Here is a 16,163-nt window from a genome sequence, read left to right as displayed (position 1 = left end):
TTAGACATAGTCCTAATTTTGAGATTTTGCTTCATCTTCTTTTTTTTTAAATTTTGCTCATGCCTCTGTGTGTGTATGTGTATGTGTGCGTTGTTTGTATGTGTTGTATGCCTGTGAGTGTGTGGAGGCCAGAGGAAGACACTAGATGGTTACTCTATCATGCTCAACCTTTAGACATGGTCTCTCACTGAAACAGGTACTTGACATTTTGGCTAAGCTGACTAACAGAGTTTCACTATGTAGCCCAGGCTGGCCTTAAACTCAAAACCCCCCCCCCCCCCCCCCCCAGTACTGAGATTACAGGCATGCACAACCGTGCCTGGCCTTTTTACATGAGTGCTAAGGATTTTAATCAGGTCCTTATCATTATACTGCAAGGGCTCTTATTCACTGGGCCATCTCCCCAGTCCCTCCTTCACCTCTTTCCTTTGTGAGATTCCCTATTTCTTGGATCTCAAGTATTTTGTTATGTCATTGCCTTAGGGAAGCCTATCTTCCAGTACCTTACCTTCCTTTGAAAACTTCATGGCAGGTAAATCTTTTTGAGTGTTAATGAGTCTGAAAATGCCGTTGTTAAGGGACAATTTTGAATTCTAGTTTAGAATTCTAAATTTTATCATGGAATAAAAAAGGGTTTCTGGACTTGAAGATACTAAGCACAGTAAAGAGTTGAAGTGAGGTGACCAGGTAGAAAATAGAGCTCTAGACATGTAAGCACTGAATACTTTCAAACTGGAAGTTCCGAGAAGATGGTGGATCAGAAGCAGCATCTGTGTGTAAGATCAGGAGTTTGGGTGGAAGAAAGTCAAGATAAAAATCCACCAATAGAGTAATAAAAAAAAAAAACTACAGAAAGCAGAAATAAGTCGAGATGGGATTTTTTTCCACAAAGAAGCCAGTAGGCACAATGCCACAAATGGCAAGCACACAGCGAATCCCACCAGTGTGCTGATGTGCTCCAAGCACTCAGTGCAGTGAGAGCCACCAAGAGAGAATTCTTGATGCTGCTGGAAACCAAATTCGAGGCTGCACCTGACAGCCACAGCAAATGGCAGACACACACTAGAAAAGGGTGGGGGCTCACGTCGAAAGATTTGCAATGCCCACAATCCTTTCCCTTTGCCATTGCCGGAGGAGCAAGCCATAAGACCACAGAAAGGCAGGAATGCACAGCAGAGGTGGCCCTTAGCCTGCCTGAACTAACCAGCAGAGGAGAGCGCCTCAGCAACCCATGGATGGGTACAGCTCTAGAGGAGGGGTAAGAGACCTTATGGTTGAGAATCCCAAAATCATCCTCTCCTTACCCCTGCTGTTGTCCTGTGGAGCAGTGGATCCATCAGAACTCCCGGGAGAGAATGGCAGAATGTGGAAGGTGAAGGTCAGCGCCCTGATGGCTCCTACAGAGCCCAAGCAGCACAAACTGTGTATAGAACATAGTGTGGTGAGAGTTTAATGCAGAGAGATTCTCAACACGCCATCAAGGCCATAGCAGGCAGGAGCTATATGATTGCAGGAAACTGGGAACAGAATTTGGTGCACTGTCCTGATGTTGGAGTGAGTGTGGGCAAAGGATAAGAAACTAGAAAGAGGTCCATGAGAGTGTTAAAAAAGAGATGTGAGGGAGAAGGCTGCAGAAGGTAGTAAAACAACTTTGATATCAAACTGGAAGGGAGAATGACATGGATGCGTGTACAGCGATGATGGGAGGCAGGGAGCTCTGGGGGAGATGCCAGTTGTGGGGGAGGGTGTCAACTAAGTATGTATGAAAATACCATAAGGTAACTTGTTCCTTTATGTGCTAATTTAAAAATAAAGAAATGGCTCATGCAGGCACAGGGCCTCAGGTCCACCAAAACTGTTATATGGCCCCGATAATATCCTTGGATCTTCACATTTGTATGAGGGTGAAAGTAGGATTATGCTGTCTCAATCCTCCTAGGAGAGAAATGACTCCCACAAGTAGTTCTCTGACCTCCACATGTACACCGTGCCCCTCTCTGTCTCTCTGTCTGCCTGTCTCTCTCTCTGTCTCTGTCTCTCTCTCTCTCTCTCTGTCACACACACACACACACACACACACACACACACGTAGAGTCAGCAGTCAGTAAATGGAGAGTGATTGAGGAAGACACCAACACCAACATTGACGTTTGGCTTCCATGTGCATATGCACATACACACACGAATATGTACACACACAAAACATAAGAATATGTGTTTGCTTATTTACCCATACATAGCACTTTACCTGAGCAATATGCAACTAACCTGGCCTTTTTGTGGCTAGCCAGTCTTCCTCAGGAGAAAAATGTCATTTCTTCACCAAAAAATGTAAAAAAAATTAATATTGTAACTTGGCAATTTCAACCCAAAGTTTGATGGCCCATGATAATCAACTAATACATAAATTCTTTATACCCATGAATGTAGTGAAATATGGACTCAGTTTTGGAATCTGGTTATTGCACAAAAATTTTTGGTCTTTTTAATAATGTATTTTTGTGTCATCAAGCAGTGTTTCCTTCCTGCTCTCTTCATAGACAGTTTTTTCTCTTCTTTTATCATTTTTCTTTGTTTAAAACATCCATGGCTCCACCACTGACATTTGTGTTTTACAGTGTTCTGGAAGCTTCAAGCAAGTTTGTTGTAAAAGAAGCTAGTTCAAGAATATGAATTTCCCTCATAGTTTACTATAGTTATTAGCAAGTATGTATAAAGCTAAATAAGTTCAAAATCTGAATAATTCATGTGTTATTGGTTCCAGCATGTTTTACAAAGTGAAAATAAAAACATATGACACACTTCCCATTCTTAAGGAGGGAGAGCACTAAACATACTTCCATGTTTAGATCATCAGAGGACTTTCAATCCATTATATTTGAATGTTTATATTGATTTTTACATAAAAATGGTGTTATTTAAATTTAGATATTTATATTAATACCCACATTGAATTATACTAGCTATAAATATATGTGTGAAATATTTAAGAATGAATATAGGAACTCAGCAATGATCTATTCATGATATTTGAGAATATTTCATTATATACATGGCAGTATGACTGACAAAACAGTGTTTTTGCCAAACTCTAATTTATGCCTTTTAGTTTTATAAAGCTTTTTAAATAAAACAATCATTATGTTAGTAGATAAACTGCTTGCTGAATGATTGCAAAATGAAAAGATGTTAGAATTGTACTTCTCTCATTTGTTTGCATGTGTGTGGGTGCACACGTATACACGTGCATTTGTGCTTGTGTGTATGCATGTCCATGGAGGCCAGAAGCTGTGTGATTGCTCTCTTTTTACTGAGCGGGGTCTCTCAATGAACCCAGAGCTTGCCAGTGTGGGTAGAATATCCAGGTAGTTTGTCCCAGAGACCCCTGTCCATCGCTAGAGCTAGGCTCCTGGCAGGCTTTCATGTGGGTGCTGGAGATCTGAACTTGGGTCCTCACGCTTGTACAGCAAGCACTTGATACACTGAGCCATCTCTCCAGACTTCTCTAATTATACTTCTCATAAGATAATATATCAAATATTCATAGTGGCCCTCCATAGTCAAGAAGCACCTGTCATCTGGGAGTCTCTTGGTCTAAGGAGAATCCTAAATTAAACAATGAAATACCTATTTCCACTGTGTGCAAAGAACGTCCTTATTTTTTGTAGGCACATAGTAGTCCATTGTTCGGTTATATCATACTTTATAACGGTTACTTGTAGTCTTTTTAGTATTTACTAATTGGGTATAGATAAGTAATCTAAGTATTCTAATTAGAAATAGATTGAGTTAGGAGTTTTTAAGTGAACTTACAGAGAACCCACTTTGTGATATTATGTAATCCTTTTAGTGAGGAACCAGTCAGTTCATTTTCCATATTTTGACTCTCCAGAAACAGATTTCTACCATCTTTTTACAACCACAAAATACTAAACCTATTTGTGGTAAGATTTAAAAATATATATTTTATTTATTATTTTTATTTTGTGTGTATTGCCTGCATGTATGTGAGAGTGCCCATGTCCTGCAATGCTGCAGAGGTCAGAAGAAGACGGTTCGTAGCCACCATATGGGTGCTGGGAATTGAACCTGGGTCCTCTGCAAGAGCAGTCAGTGCTCTTAACCACTGAGCCATCTCTCCAGCCCTATGATAAGATATTTTAAGAGCTTTTTTATGTTAGGAAAATTTCTAGAAAAATAGTAACACCCCAACGTAATTTTATAAAACCCTTTTTAGGGGCTGGAGAGATGGCTCAGCAGTTAAGAGCACTGGATGCTCTTGCAGAGGACCTGGATTTGGTTCCCAGCACCCACATGTGGGCTAATAATTGTCTATAACTCAAGGGGACCTGACCCCCTCTTCTGGCCTCCATGGGCATTGTACACATAGGTGCACTTATATGCAGGCAAAACATAAAAAGTAATTTAAAAAAAAGCAGTATTTTTAATTAGGCAGTACTGTATAACGTGGTGCATGCCTTTAATGCCAGCATGGTGCCAGAGGCTGGTGAATTTCTGTGCGATCAAAGCCAGCCTGGTCTACATAGCTAGTTCCAGGCCATCTGGGGCTGCAGGGAGACCCTGTCTCAAAACAACAGCAGGAACAACAAAACAACCCTTCAGACAAGAAGTTAAATTTGTTTCCTGCCTTCCACCACCCAGTTTCATTTCTGGCAGGTGTGCTACTAACAGTTTTGAGTGTCCTTTCTGACGTGCTCTAGTGTTTATACATCTTCAGTGTGCATATATGTAACTCTACTACACTTGATTTTCCCTATGATGATTGGGATGATACTACTTGTAGAGATTTGTAACTTTAAAATTTTTATCCTCACTTTACAACAGTGTATCATGGATGTGGGCAGAACTATTCTGATTAATTAAACCTATCTATCTCTTATGTTATCTCTATTTATTTTCTTGTACTAACAACATTCACAATAACTAAACTCAGAAACGACTGATTTATTGTTAACTGCAATGGCAATTTATCAATTTACAGTGTAAGATATATCTGACATCATAGACATTGCTTATTTGCTTCGAGCATTCCTATGTAATAGACGAATTACTCTTGAGGCCAAATTATAGATAAGAAGCCTGATTGCTGTACCAAGAATTACAGTAAGAGCAAGGAGATGTCCTGACAGGCCAATTCTATCATGTGAAGGTAACTCTCTAGTTTACCTTGGGGCCCTTTCTGTCTTAACAACTGGCATTAGTCATCATGAACCTTGCTAGGGACACATGAAGGAGATTTTCTTCAGGTTCTAGGTCTGCACCATACACTGCCCATTACTCCATTGGACACATCTGGTCAGGATCTAGTTCACAACAGAGGACAGAGGACAGCTCATCATCTTTCTCTGAGAAAAGTGATTAGAATTTGAGGAGCTCCCAAATTTGCTCAACAGAGACATAGAAAAACCTTAGTCTCCAGAGAAACTCATTTTATAAGCATTCTTTGGAGGTAAGGCTCTGTGAAGGTGTAGATATGTGACCACCACAGTGTCTCCAGATGTGCTGGTGGCCCAAATCATCCCCTAGTTGAAAACCACTGGATTAGAGTGAAGAAAAGAAAGCTAGGAGTATTTCTGAGGGGTTAACTGAAAAGTTAGAGTTACGGGTATTACTGAGGATGCTTCCTTAGCAGAGGGAGTGTTGTAGTGTCATTAGTAGACCTAGCCTATCTCTTATTTCCCACTAATCATAAGGTCTGTACTTAGTAAAAACTCATTTGATTGGGAATTAGTAAATGAATCAACTGTATTATTATTACTAATTTAAGTTGCATACTTGTTATGAACAAGAGTTATACTAGCAAATTGCATGCATTATAGTATGTGCAGAAGATTTCTGTAAATTATAAAATATTGTAACAAAGTGCTATCTTATCTGGTATTTCTTACTATTCATTTTTCATCACTGATTTCTTCTCTTTAGATTTTAAAACAAATGACAATATAAAAAATTATGTTCTGAGCTATTTTTATGAATTTGACCATGCTTATAAATATAGTGTAGGAATGATCACTTTTCCTTTTAGTAAGTACAAAGAGTTGAAGTGTAGTATGTGTTTTATAATAAAAATAAGTAAGAAAGAAAATGATATTTCTAAATTTAAACAGATGTAGCAGATAGACATGAATCTAGAATAGACATTTCTAGACATGAATCTGCTGCATATATTGGTTAAATGCACAGATCTTTGGGAAAACCTAATGTTAACGCCTCTCTATCCAGAAAAATACTTGTTTCTTTCCTATCCTTTGGTTCCTGTCCTGACGTCAATTCTGCGTAACCAGTCAACTTTGTATCCTTGTCTTTGCCTGTGCACTTTTCTCTTTGTACTTCAATGAATCAATCAGGGACGGTTTCTCTGTATACTCAGTTTTTGCTGAATGAAGGGATAGATTGCAGAAAACGTTCTTTCTGCAGGTTATCTGATGAATAATCAGTGCCCCTAGTCTTCATATAGATTTCCTTGAAGTAAAAGTTGCTTGATTGTGGTCCTCTGAGGGGGCTACATTAGTGTCATCATGAGTCTGTCTTCCCTAGAATTCACTCTGTTGCCCTGTGGATTGTGGTGCTTAGCAGTTGTCTCCCATAGGACTCTTGCTCTCATGGGATCCGTCCTGGATGCCTGTCCATCTGGAAGACCTATCACCAATTGTTGGCCTTTAATACCGGACCTGCACACCATCCCTTTTCATTTCTACCCATATGTGACTGCAATCACCTGGATTTGGGGACAGTGCTCTTACCCAATAAGACTACTGAATTCACTGGAGTTGTTTGGGGTCACTATTGTGAAAAAGCTCACACACAGTTACTAGAACCAGTACTAGAACCAGTAGTTAATACTTGAGACCATGTATAGTCAATTTTCTGTCTCTGCCCCTCTCTCTCTCTCTCTCTCTCTCTCTCTCCCCACCCCCGTGTGTGTATGTGTATGTGTGTGTGTATGTGTGTGTGTTTTGCATGTGTGTGTTCTCAAGTATTAGGCTGTTCTTGCCTGTGCCAGTGTGTATGGAGGCCAGAAGCTGATGTTGTTTCTCCACTTTATTCTTTGAAATAAAGTCTCTTACCTTGAACCTGGAACTGACCAGCATGCACCTGGTATATGCCTGTTTCTACCCCCAAGTGCTATGCTTAGAGATGTGCACTGCGATACGCAGCTTGATGTGGGTTCTGAGGATCTGAACTCAGGTCTTCATGCTTGCACAGCAAGAGCTCTTATCACTGAAACCTTTTTTCTAAAATGGCGTCTTCTGTATTCTATACATATTTAACAAACTTGTGCCTGCCTTGTCTGCCATCATATCTCCATCTGTATACCTGCCATACAGGTGGCCCTCACACAGGTTTTGATCTGTTGAACAAATAAAACTCCGAGTTGCCATTTATATTTGTTCTGATTAATGATATAATCAGATATAATTTTCTTTCCTTAAGTGCCATTTTATTCCAATTAGGTATTCGATTTGAGTAAGTGCTAAGGTTAAGAGAAACCAATTTGAAGAGCTATCTGAAGAATGAGTTTCTTCAAGCTCAAGCAAGAGCTTATTGAAGGCAGTGAGGAGATGATAAAGGCAATGGGGATGTTGTCAGAGCAGGAAACAGGATGACCCTTCCTGTCCAAGAAGTGTCAGAGAAGAGGAAAAGCCCCAGTTTCTCTTTTGCCTTAGTTTTCTCCTCCTGGGCGAACAACATTCAAATTAGGCCAGAGTTTGAAGCCAGACTGGCCTGCTCAGTTTGTCCCTGAGGCCCTTCCCAAGCTCAGGTCTGCTGGTAGGTGCTCCCTTTGCTATTTGGGCCTACTCTTTTCCATTTCCTTTGAGCTTCCAGAATCCTCTAACTGCTTGCCATGGAATAGAAACTTGACAAGTATTTTCCTTCCTGTCCTACAAAATCTTATCCAGGCCCTTTCCATTTTGGAGGACTTACATTCTAGCCGTTTTGGTTAAACAGACCAGGTGAAACTAGTACTTCATTGTGATGGAATATTCTTTCCCTGAGTTTCACTCTATTTTTTCCCTAACTCTAGTTATCTCCCATACCATACCCAGGATTATCTTTGGTAACAGTGCTTGGAAAATTTATGCCTCCCTACAGGCACTTTTATAAAATGCATTAATTAATTAATTAATTAGAATCATCATATTCCAAAAGTGGTATCAGGGATGCCTCTAGTCTTGAGACACTTAAAGAGATCTAAAGTGGTGGGCATACCTTGATTCTAACAAGTGAACAAACTTCATTTCAGTAAGATCTTAACTTGATTTTAGAAAAAAAAGTTTCTCAATCCTTATTCTGCAAAATAGATAGTATTGTGTCTTTTTTTTCATTTGAAGAAATGAAGATTCAAACTGGTTAAATAACTCCCTTGGTGTCATACCTCTAACCCACTGAAAGTGGGAATCCCCTGAACTCAGACTTTGGGCTTCTCTCTCTTTCCACTCACTTTTTAAGGAACACTTATTCATTTCCACGGGTTTAAATATGACCTTTATAATTTTTGACTCTAGCTCCCCTCCCCCTGAACTTCATATTAATTTCTAAAATATATCTCTATTTGTGTTTCCATAGATAACTTGTTCCAAGCCAAACTCTTGATTCTCCTTAATCTGAGTGTGTTTCTCCTCTGACATTCCTTACATCAGTATATTGAGTCTCTCTCTTATTTGCCACATCCAACCCTTTAGCAGATGTGAGGGGATACTCTTTTTCAAAATATTTTATTTATTGTTTTTATTTTACATGTATGAGTGTATTGCCTGCATGTGTGTAAGTGCGCCCATGTCGTGCAATGCCTGCAGAGGTTAGAAGAGGGCATTGGATCCCCTGGAACTGGAGTTAAGGACGGTTGTTATCCACCATGTGGGTGCTCTTAACAATGTGAAGTTGAGCCACATTCATAGCTGTCCTTGGCCAGTTGGACATGGAGATGTCTGTCCACATACATTTTCTCCCGCATGGCTGTTCTAGTTTAAGTCCTCATCTTTTGGGACCACTGCAGGTGCCTCCTAATGGATGACTTGCTTCTGCCTCTGCTCTACTCCCTTTAGAACATAGATTGTAATTCCATGTTACTAAAGCTCAATGTCTTCTCATTAACAAGCTCCATTGTAAGCTGGCCCTTGACTCCCTGTGTGTGGCTGTTGTTTCTGAGGATCCCCACCAGTTTTTCCCAGTCATCCCAGGCACCGTTTGCCTTAGAGTTTTTGTTTTGTTTTCTCTGTCTTGAATTCCATTTCTCCAGGTGCTGATGTGGTTTGTTCCTTTACTTTATTTGAATCTGTACTCAAATGTCATTTCTAAGGCCTTTTTGTTTATTAGCCATTGTGCTTAAAATAGTATCCTCCTAAATTCCTCATCTTACTCTGTTTTTTCCTCCCTACATCTTATCACTAACTGATATTATGTTAGCACTATTGATTATTATCCATTTCCATCCTCAAAGGGAAGTTCTGTGAGGCTAGGGAGAACCGAAAGATTGTGTGTTTTGTTTATATATGTATCTTGAGCACTCATTGTGCTCAGATGAGTGTTTGACTCATTTAGTTTTATGGGCTAAATAAGTGAATGTATAAATAAGTATGTGAAAGGTTCTAAAGGAATATTCAAGCTCACTGGACAGAATACACAGTGCCCAAATCACTGCTCCCTTCTCCATCAGTGGGTCATGTAGCATATATGTGCTTCCTCTGGCTCCATGACACTGTCTCTTTAATCCTTTCCAGCATTAGGTCCAGGTTACATTTGTCTTCTCCATCCCCACAAGAACAGACTTTTGGAACTAATTTTGTAGCATAGCACATGCCCATATATAGAAAGAACAGTTTCTATTAGCAAAGGAGGATTTCTTCATGATTGATGGTGATGGCCAGAGGTAAAGAGAAAGAAATTGGGAACTTGAACAAATTAAATTCTGAAGTTCCGAAGGAAGTTGTAGTTACCTTGGAGGTAATGTCCTTAGGAAATCATAGCAAATAGGAAAGTTGACAAAATATTATCCTTTTGGGGTCAGTGAGATGGTTCAGTGGCTAAAAGCTCTTGCTGTGCATGCCTGATAACCTGAGTTTGATTCCTGGAAACCGTGGTGGAAGTAGAAAACCAATTCCTGAGAGTTGTCCTCTGACCTCCATATGTGTCATAAAATATGCACCATGGACCTGCCCTCACTCACACACTATAATAATAAATTAAATTTAAAAATTAAAAAGATCACACATGGAGTCTGATTCTCCATATCTGATTCTGAGTCCAACATGGGAGCAAGGTCTGTCTTTAGGACAGAAGAATGTCTTCAGAGGCGGCCAGCAGGATAGTGAGATCACATCTTCGGCACCATGATTGAACAATAATGATCGCAAACACAATGTGCCAGGTATTACTGCAGATGCTGTTTGCAGAAACATCATCTATGTTTCATCATCCTATGAAGTCTATAGTATCATGTGTTCTTTCAGACAAGGACATGAAGATGTGGCAAGCCACTCTCCCTCCCTCGGTGTCACATAGTTAGCCGATATTGACGGCAGAGTTTCTTGACCGTCATGCTATTCTCCTTGCATATTTAAAGAGATGTCATTGAAGGAAAACGGAGGCTGAGGCTGAAGCTCTAAGAAGGCAGCTTTAGCTTTAACCTCAAGTTCCACAGTCACCTCCTACTCAGTTCCTCCACTACATCATATTAACCTGCTTAACTTACTTTAAGGATTATAATTGATTCACTTTTGAACTATTAAGTTTAGATGAATGCATCATATATAATTAACATTCGGTCTTTGTTAAATAAAAAAATGAACCCCTAATTGGAGCTGCCCCATGAGAGGGCAGTGTTCCTGTGAGTTGGTGCCTTTGGTCACTGGTAGTACTTAAGTCTGGACTGTTTGTTTTGTTGTTGTTGTTGTTGTTGTTGTTGTTGTTGTTGTTTGAGACAGGGTCTCAGGTAGTTCAGTCTGACCTTGAACTAGCTACATAGCCAGGATGACCTTGAACTTCTGATCTTCCTGCTTCTACTTCCTGAGTGCCAGGATTACGGCATACACCACTTGTGTTTGACAAGTTTATTCAGTGCTGGGTTTAGAACCCAGAGCTTTAGACTAATGAGAGTACTCAGCTAGTAAGTGTACCTGGCTCCAAGCCTGAAGACCTGAGTTCAATATCTGGGACCCACATGGTGGAAGGACAAAGCTAATTCTCACAAGTTGTCTTCTGATCTTCACATGTGTGCTGTCACACACACACACACTCACACACAATAAATAAACATTTAAAAAGAATTTTAAAAATTAAAAAAATTTATTTGTATGAGTGTATTGCCTGCATGTATGTGAGTGCACCTGTGTTGTGCAATGCCGTGGTCAGAAGAGGGCATCGGACTTCCCTGGAACTGGAGTTAAGGATGTTTCATAGCCACCATGTGGGTGCTGGGAATCAAACCCGGGTCTTCTGCAAGAACAGTCAGTGCTCTTAACCACTGAGCCATCTCTCCAGCCCCATAAAAAGAATTTTAAAAAAGAAACAAGGCCCTCTTTTGTGCTAGGCAAGTGCTCTACCAACTGAGCTGCATCCCCAGCCAGGCGTAAACTTGAAGGGTTGCTGCAAAGGAGAACATCCATGTCACATGGAAATGGATGATTAGGCTAGGTTTTCCTTTAACTAGGAATTGCTTACTACTCTAATGAGTTAGTTATGATTCTTTTTCCACATATTTACTGAGTACTTACTGTGTGCCCAACACTGAATGTACAAAAATAAATGTGACCCAACCAGTATCATAAGAACCAGCAATCAATGAATAATCAAGAGAAAGCATGCTTAAGAGAAATTTTTAATAATAAAAATAAGTAGAAACGGGCAACTTTTTACATTGTTTTAAACCATTTTGTTTATTATTTTATTTTATGCATAGGACTGTATTGCCTGCATGTGTATAAGTACACCTGTGTTGTGTAGTGCCATTGGAAGACAGAGGAGGGCATTGGATCTCCTGCAGCCGGAATTAGAAGTGGTTGTTAGTTGCCATGTGGGTGCTGAGAATAGAACCCTCGTCCTCTGCAAGAACAGCCAGTTCCCTTAACCGCTGTATTTTGAGCAAAATACAAAAGGAAGAAAAGCTATCAAAGGAGAGACCTGGATAGAGACCTGAAGTCTTTCCTGTCTGAGAAGGGAGAATGTGGGGAGTGGAGACCATGTGCTATGTGCTATGTGCTATGGGGAAATTCCTATAGGGACTGTGATTCATCAGTTGCCATCAAGATGTGTCTTAGGGGAGAATATAATTGATAGAGATTAATTTCTGAAGTGTTTTGAAACTCTTGGAACAACTGTGCCTTCTTTCAGTTCCAAAACTCATAAAGACGCCCCCTCCCCACTGGCCCAGCTATGTACCTCAGCTGAGGCAAAGTCATGAAATAGAGAAGTCCATTAGGTCAGTCAAATAAGGCCTCTATTTTCCAGGAAGGGATGCTAACAGTAGGGAGCTGTTGTTTCTAGGACCCCGGTTCCTGGTGCTGCTCATCTTCACACTTGTCCAAATTCGTCTTAGCACAGAATCATCATCACTAGCTGGGACATGATGCCTAGGTGGGTGGGGGATTTCCCCATTTTGTTGAAATCATAGTTGTCTCTGAGTTTGGCTAGCATGTTCATGATTAGTTTACTAACAATTGGTTTTTCCTTCTTATGCCATATGCTATTCCATGATTCATCAGCTCTGAGTCTGTTGCCTTGAAGGTGAAACAATTTCTTCCAATGTTGATATTTCAAAATCTCATAGATAACAAGCATACACATATGCAGAGTCCTTTCAGAAGTTTCAGACATTTGGAGATGAATGAATTATGCTGCTGCAAATGGAAAGGAGCAGTGTAAAATTTTAACGATGCTCTCCAGTAGTCTTTTGTTGCATGGTCGCTTGAACAGTGACATTCATAAAGGCTGGAGGCTTTATTATATGTTTTTCCTAGTGAAATTGTATATGGTGTGTGTTATTTATGATTTTAAAAGGGTTAACATTTTACTTAACTGCCTTGATTTACATGTATTTTAATGTTTTAGATTTTAAGATGTTTATTTTCAGAAGTAAATAGGGCTCAAGTCCCAAATCGGCTGCTTGAGTTGTACCCTTCCTCCTGTATTCAGTAAGAAACAATGACAGTCTAACCTCAAGAAATATTCTTTAGTTTCTGGTATGAACAATAACTTTCAGAATATTTCAGTACATCACATTACATTTTTTAATACAACACAAAGTAGCTATTTCTGCATGGGCACTTTTAAAGTATTTTGAAGATTAGGCTTCTAATAAACATTGCCAAATGAAGTTTCTGTTTACAGCTTTTAATCAGTGCACTTAGTACACTGCAGCATTTAGACACCTGACTCTTTGTATTCAGAATGTTGGTGGTAGTTTTTCATGGAAGAAAAGCTTTATGATTTCATAATATGAATGTATGTATAAATATCTATGTAAGTACAATTGGAGAGAGATTTTTGTAAAGATTCTAATTTTCAGTCTGTCTTCTTCCTCCCTCCCCCTTACCTGGCTTCAGCTCTTCTTTGGTTCAGGTGTGCTGGTGTCCCTAAGCCTTTCTGGGCCTCAGCTGGAGAAAGTGGTGATTGACAGAAGCCTGGTGGGGAAGCTCATCTCAGACACCATCAGTGATGGTAATTACCCCCACGTGTAAATCAATTGCCTACATTAACAGTGGGACAGGAGAAATACTGTGTCAACAGGTAGACTAATTATTACCACTGGGGACTTGCAAACACAACAAGTAATTGCTTGTAATAGCACACTTACAACCCCTGGGACCAATACAAGAATCAACTAATATTCAGTATCAGTGCGCTTGTCTTCTCGTTAATGTTAGGCTCATATTCTAGGCATTTTCCATTCTTTCCTTTAGAATTTTTCAAATATAATTTTTAGATAAGGTTTTTAATTCTTTTAAAATCATCCCTCCATCATTGACATTTCAGATATTTTCTAAATGAATTATGAATTATAGCACAAATATGCCAAGACCTTAATGAAATATCCTAAGTGCTCTGATTCTTATAAGAAGCTGCTTTCCCTGACAGCACAGTGTATGGCTGGCATAAAGCCCAGTAAAAAGATTTTAAGCCATTTATTGAAGAGGAAGATTACTGATATTTATGTCCCATCCTATTTCATTTAACTCAAGAAAACAACTCTATAAGATATAGTTATTTCTATTGTTATAATAGGAAAGTGAAGTTGAGCTACTCATTAGTATGGTCAAGCTTATATAGCTAGCATGTGACTGAGTTGAGATCCAAGTACAAGTTCTGACTAACAGTTGTTTTAATTCTGTTATACTATGGTGACTCAAGATTTTTCAGATTTTGTCCTTTTTGAGGGCTGGAGAGATGGTTCAGCAGTTAAGAGCACTGGGTTTTCTTGCAGAAGACCCAGGTTCAAATCCCAGCACCCATGTGGTGGCTAACGGCTAACCATAACTCCAGTTCCTGGGGATTCAACACCCTCTTCTGACCTCCTTGGGCATTACATAACCTGGATGCACTTTCATACATACAGGCATAACACTCATACATAAAAAGTAAAAATAAATCCAAAACATTTAAGGTTTTGTCCTTTTATTCAAGGCAAGAAGATCTAAAATCAGATTATATAATCCTGAGAGTTTGAAAACGGTCAGTATCTTAAATTGACTATCAAAGCAAGATGTAGTCTAGCAGAATGGTCAGAGGTGAGAGTGAAAAGTCCTTTCTTCTGCTGCGTGCTCCACTAGGCGCCTCTCAGTAAAGTCAGGCATAATTACAGTTCAAGAAAACACTCTGCAGGATGACTATAATTAGTAACGTTATTGATAGGACCAAGCAGGGGTAGGACTGTAGACATGCCGTTTCCTCTGCTTATAGGGGTATGGTACCAAGGGAGCTGCCCTGTGGAGTTCTGTTTTCATACTCTAGTACTCGAACCCTTCATGGACAGGGCAGAGAGTGCAGCAACTGGATGATGGCAGACTGATGCATGGCTATGAGAATTAAAAGGAAACTTTTAACACTATTCTGTCTGAGTTATCTTTTTTCCACTTGTTTCTTTTATTTGTGTCCAAAATAACACAGTCTCATGGGATACAAGAACAAGGTGGTTTCTTGGCAGTGCTCCAGAATCACCTGTAATTGTGCAGACCCACTGTTGGCTGACCACTGCTTTTTTGTGGAAATAAAGAAAAGTGTAGAAGATGTTCAGTAATATTTTCTTTTGCTAGGAACAGTTCATATAACAATGGCCTTTTATACAACATATGCTAGTCTCAACCTACTTAAATTCTTTAGAAAGTGTTTTTGCTGATATTTATTGTTAAATATTTATTTATGTAACATACATATTGGGTATAACATGCTTTATTTCACCCATCTTATAAGTCATCAAAAGAAGGATTACTGATGAAAACTTTTTAAATAAAAAAATTGAAGTTGGTGGAGAACACTGATCAGTGTCTAACCCCTTTTTCTCAAATGGCTTAGAAGAATATAGAATTTACATAGAAACACAAATAAAAGTGCCTTTTCATTTTTGCATTCAGGTATCAGATCGTGTTCCTTTTGTGCTTTTGGAGCTGGTTCCACCAACTTTTCATTTGGTGGTGTTCACCAAACATTAGTATACCCAGAAAGAGTCCCTGGAAGAAAGGAAAAATGTTGAATCCATAGTGTTATGTTGATGGTTATTGTTTGTTCCCAATATATTTACTATTGAAAATATGATATTTGGGAGATTTTTTAGCAATTCTAATTAATATTTATTTTCTAAAAATATCTTTTGTAGTATTTCAGTGGAAAATAATAATTTGTTACATTGTTTTAGCTCTTCTCACAGACAGTTTCATCATCTTATCATTTTTGGCACAAAACAAACTATGTTTTATTCAATTTATGAAGAAGATGGATTCTCCCGATATAAACAAAAGGTTGGAAAAACTCTCAGCCTTGGATTATAAGGTAGGAATTTCAGTGTATACAGTCATATCGTTACTCATTAAGGTATATTGCATGAGCTACTATTATGATCATTGTTCTTGAACAGTTTTGGATTTCAGAAAAACCTGAATTATTATAGGATTAAGCTGATTTCACTGCTGACAGTGGCTATCCTGAATGGC

General features: G+C 39.2%; 1 protein-coding gene across 5 annotated transcripts in view; it reads left to right on the top strand.

Annotated features, from left to right (window-relative positions):
- Wdpcp (WD repeat containing planar cell polarity effector) overlaps nucleotides 1–16,163 on the top strand; it is a 370,658-nt gene that overhangs the window by 132,788 nt on the left and 221,707 nt on the right. For 3 of the 5 annotated variants that reach the window (XM_029554805.1, XM_008850627.3, XM_029554806.1), the window contains exons 7-8: nucleotides 13,563–13,677; nucleotides 15,869–16,002. The exons of 1 other annotated variant lie outside the window; for it this stretch is intronic. In XM_029554805.1, the coding sequence (XP_029410665.1) occupies nucleotides 13,563–13,677; nucleotides 15,869–16,002 (249 nt within the window). The remainder of the gene's footprint in view (nucleotides 1–13,562; nucleotides 13,678–15,868; nucleotides 16,003–16,163) is intronic. One more of the 5 variants, XM_029554807.1, reaches the window with a different exon arrangement.

Source organism: Nannospalax galili, unplaced genomic scaffold (assembly GCF_000622305.1).
Source record: "Nannospalax galili isolate Female #2095 unplaced genomic scaffold, S.galili_v1.0 scaffold805, whole genome shotgun sequence".
Classification (NCBI taxonomy): Eukaryota; Metazoa; Chordata; class Mammalia; order Rodentia; family Spalacidae; genus Nannospalax; species Nannospalax galili.
The sequence above is the reverse complement of the archived record's forward strand: the minus strand, read 5'-3'. Positions and strand labels throughout refer to the sequence as shown.